Below are 4,149 nucleotides of genomic sequence, written 5' to 3' on the forward strand. Positions count from 1 at the left end.
CCAACATGTGTCTCAGGAAGCATGAGCAGAGCCCTGCTTGGCCGCCTGCAGAGGGATGCCATCTATGACACCCAGTTCCCCGGAGGGCCCCACTCCAGCACCAGCTTGGCCTTGGGACTTCCTTTGGTTCCCAGCTGTCTCATTGATCAGAACCCAGTAACAGAGGGCAGTCCTGGAAGCCAGCTTCTCCTCTTCCCCTGTCACCCAGCCTCTGTTCAACTCTTTTCTCCCACTCACTGCTCTGGACAGCCTGCCTCTGCAGGCCTGGTCCTCCTGCCCCTGCATGGGTTCACTTCTTGAATGCCTCCTTTAAAACTAGGGTGCCTATTTACGTACTTATTACCTCACTGGTCTGCTCATTTGTGCTTTCACAGAAATAAGGAGTTGGTTTATTTTGTCTGCTGCCAAATTCCAGGCTCTTAGAAGAGTGTGCAGGATGTAGGAGGCACTTGGGACAACGCCTCTGAGTGTTCAGGTAGACAATTGCTAGGTAACCAAAAGGGTAAGGACCAAGAGTGGCTCCGCCCTTGTCTGGCCAGGGTGAGTAGGGCCCCTGTCTGGCTTCATGGACAGCTGTCTGTGGAGATCAGAGTTGGTCTGTGACATCTCCCTCAACATCCCAAGAGGCTCCTCTTCCCTGCTCACAGGAATACCCTCTTGGCTCTGCATTGGTATATCCCATCCACCCAGAACGTGCCTGTGTATGTCCTCAACATCCGTATACAGCGAGGGTACACATGGGTGCACACACACAGCTCCTTCCTGGACCCTTCTGCCCTGCCCCCCACGCACGTGTCTCTGCTGCACCCCTCCACAGAGAGGCCCAAGGCCTGGACCACTTCTCAGCTGTGTTCTGTCCCTCCTGCTGCAGCACAGAGAACTGACCTGGGCGGGGAGGCAGCGGGCGTCTCCATCAACCACTCCCAGATGCTGCTCCACCGCCTGCAGGAGCTGCTTCGGCAGGGCAACGCCAGCGACGTGGTCCTGCGTGTGCAGGCTACAGGCACCGACGAGGTTCGAGTCTTCCACAGCCACCGCCTGCTGCTGGGGCTGCACAGCGAGCTGTTCCGCGAGCTGCTGAGCAACCAGAGTGAGGTGGTGCTGCAGGAGCCCCGAGATTGCGCGGCTGTCTTCGACAAGTTTGTCAGGTAGGAAGGGGAAGAACTGGGGGCGCTTCACCCCCTCCCCTCCCCAGGATATGGCTCTCTATCAGGAGGCCACAGCATCCTGGCCCTTAGTATCATTATGTCTGTTCACCCATGTCACCAGGACAACAGCACACCATCTCCTTTGTCCCTTCTCCCACTGTCTTCTTGCACCGTGCAGTGTGGCTTCCTGCCTTTGGCTGTGTGCTCTGGATGGCCTCAGGTCACTTCCCCAAGATGGTGGCCCCTCTGCACTTTTTTCTTTTTTTGTCTTTTTGAGACAGGGTCTCGCTATGCACTTCCGGCTGGCCATGGGCTCACTTTGTAGTCCGGGCTGGTCTTGAACTTGAGACAATCCTCCTGCTTCCGCCTCCCAAGTGCTGGGATTACAAGAGTGTAATACCATGTAGGCTCCCTCCAAGCTTTCAAACCTGGTCAGTGAAGCTTGTAGAAACCACAGATTCCAGGGCCCCTCTCTGGATGGTCGATGTCTGGCCTACGACTGGGATGGACAGGCATTTTTTATTTTAAAGGGTCTATGTGGTTTTGATATCTGCCCGGGGTTTGGAATCACAGGGCTAGGGAGCTGAAAAAGGTTAGCCAGTTTCCTGCCCCTCACCATTTACACTCCAGCTTAAGCAAGTAATTCTGATCCAGCACCTTCGGCCAGACGGGTGGCAGAGCCTGACACACAAATTCCAGGCAACAGGAACAGAGACAAAATAGGACTGCTGTGTGCCAGTAGGATTGGCAGAAGGGATGAGGGAGGCTTAGAAGACAGCAAGCTGACCCCTAACAAAGAAGGAAAGGGGCCCTTGTGCTGACCACCGACTCACTCTGTTCCCATTGTGACAATATGGGGGCGGGCTGTTACCCTTTCTTAGATGGGTAGCTTTAGGTCATCAGAGTTAAACTAGTTCAGTCTCCTGGCGAATACGTGGGAGGACATGGCTCTGAACCCAGACTATAAATTCCACAGTGGCAGGTGCCATCTATTTCATTACCGGAAACCTAAAGAGGAAGTCAGGAAGTAGAAACACTCCGGAAGGGCCTAAGAGGGAATGACCAGAAGCCACAGGGCCCACTGTATTGTTTTCACCCTTGGTCACAGAGAGCGACCTGGAGGAAGGACGGGTTTGACCTGACACTTCCCCACCGCTCCGCCTTTCTGGCAGGTACCTGTACTGCGGTGAGCTAACTGTGCTGCTGGCCCAAGCCATCCCGCTGCACCGGCTGGCCATCAAGTACGGCGTGGCCCCGCTGCAGCGCGGCGTGGCGGACTACATGCGCGCGCACCTGGCAGGCGGTGCAGGCCCCGCCGTGGGCTGGTACCATTACGCGGTAAGTACCGGGGACGAGGCCCTGCGCGAGAGCTGCCTGCAGTTCCTGGCCTGGAACTTGTCTGCTGTGGCGGGTAGCGCCGAGTGGGGCGCTGTGAGCCCCGAGCTGCTGGCGCAGCTGCTGCAGCGCTCAGACCTGGTGCTGCAGGATGAGCTGGAGCTGTTCCACGCGCTGGAGGCGTGGCTGGGCCGCGCTCGGCCGTCGCCTGCCGTGGCCGAGCGAGCGCTGCGCGCCATCCGGTACCCGATGATCCCGCCAGCACAGCTGTTCCAGCTGCAGGCGCGCTCTGCCGCCCTGGCGCGCCACGGCCCCGCGGTGGCCGACCTCCTGCTTCAGGCCTATCAGTTCCACGCCGCCTCGCCGCTGCACTACGCCAAGTTCTTCGACGTCAACGGCAGCGCTTTCCTTCCCCGCAACTACCTCGCGCCCGCCTGGGGTGCTCCTTGGGTCATCAACAACCCAGCCCGCGATGACCGTAGCACCAGCTTTCAGACGCAGTTGGGACCGAGCGGCCACGACGCGGGCCGCCGGGTCACTTGGAACGTGCTCTTCTCGCCGCGCTGGCTGCCCGTCAGCCTGCGGCCAGTCTACGCCGACGCCGCGGGCACCGCCCTGCCAGCCGCGCGCCCCGAGGACGGACGGCCGCGTCTAGTGGTTACTCCGGCCAGCAGCGGTGGCGACGCTGCAGGAGTGAGCTTCCAGAAGACCGTGCTAGTGGGAGCCCGCCAGCAAGGCCGGCTCCTGGTCCGCCACGCCTACAGCTTCCACCAGAGCAGCGAGGAGGTCGGCGACTTCCTGGCGCACGCAGACCTGCAGCGGCGCAACTCTGAGTACCTGGTGGAGAACGCGCTGCATCTACACCTCATAGTCAAGCCCGTCTACCACACCCTCATCCGGACGCCCAAGTAGATCGGATTGAAAAAGACTGGCCTAGGAGATGCCAAGGTCTGGGAAGGATGAGGCATGTGTGCAGGGGACTGTGAGCCCGGTCCCTGTGTGGGCTGGCACTGGCTGGTTGGGGCTAGGGTGGGTGCTAGGTGAGTGGCAGTAGACCAGATGCCTGGATTCTGGAACTCATTCCACAGCCAACTTTGAAGGCAACATTTTTGGATCTGAATAAATAGATACTCAGAGAGGTGAAGGGATGAAGAACCACCAGCCCCCAGGGGAGGGCCCAGGGAGAGCCTACAAATCTGGGGGTTCGCTGGCCTTCACTGAGTTTTTCCCTGAGAGCCCCTACCCCACTTGGAGCAGGACAGGTAAAAGCAAATGGTCTGTGGGCTACTAACTGGGACACCAGGGTACCTGCCTCTGGCAGGAGTTTGCTCAGCTTGCAGCTGAGGGATTTAGCTGGTCATTTCTGAGCCCTGATCTCCAGGGTCTGGCTACCTCCTCTGTGCTGCAGGTTTTCTGAGGGTGTTACCCCCAGGCTGGGGCCTCTCCCCTGGGAGGGGTCTTTGGCAAATGTGAAGGTGGCTGGGATGGGGCATAAACTGAACTTGCTCTAGCCCTGCGTTTCCTGGGGAGGGGCCTGGGATCTGGCCAGAACCCCTGTCCCCAGCCTGGGGAGAGCAGGGCACCTCAGGGAGGTGGAAGGGAGCCGGCCGAATCAGTCACAGCTGTTGTCCCACATTCAGATGAGGCCTGGTTTCCAACACAACCA

At 59.1% G+C, this 4,149-nt stretch overlaps 1 protein-coding gene across 5 annotated transcripts in view; it reads left to right on the top strand.

Moving 5' to 3' along the window:
- Positions 1-3,619, top strand: part of Btbd17 (BTB domain containing 17) — a 54,213-nt gene extending 50,594 nt beyond the window's left edge. For all 5 annotated transcript variants that reach the window (XM_063242240.1, XM_063242242.1, XM_063242241.1 and 2 more), the window contains 2 exons: positions 872-1,148; positions 2,321-3,619. In XM_063242240.1, the coding sequence (XP_063098310.1) occupies positions 872-1,148; positions 2,321-3,395 (1,352 nt within the window). In that variant the 3' untranslated portion in view covers positions 3,396-3,619. The remainder of the gene's footprint in view (positions 1-871; positions 1,149-2,320) is intronic.
- The last annotated feature ends 530 nt before the right edge of the window (positions 3,620-4,149 follow it).

Source organism: Cavia porcellus, unplaced genomic scaffold (assembly GCF_034190915.1).
Source record: "Cavia porcellus strain 051 isolate PalLab524CR breed Dunkin Hartley unplaced genomic scaffold, mCavPor4.1 scaffold_32, whole genome shotgun sequence".
Classification (NCBI taxonomy): domain Eukaryota; kingdom Metazoa; phylum Chordata; class Mammalia; order Rodentia; family Caviidae; genus Cavia; species Cavia porcellus.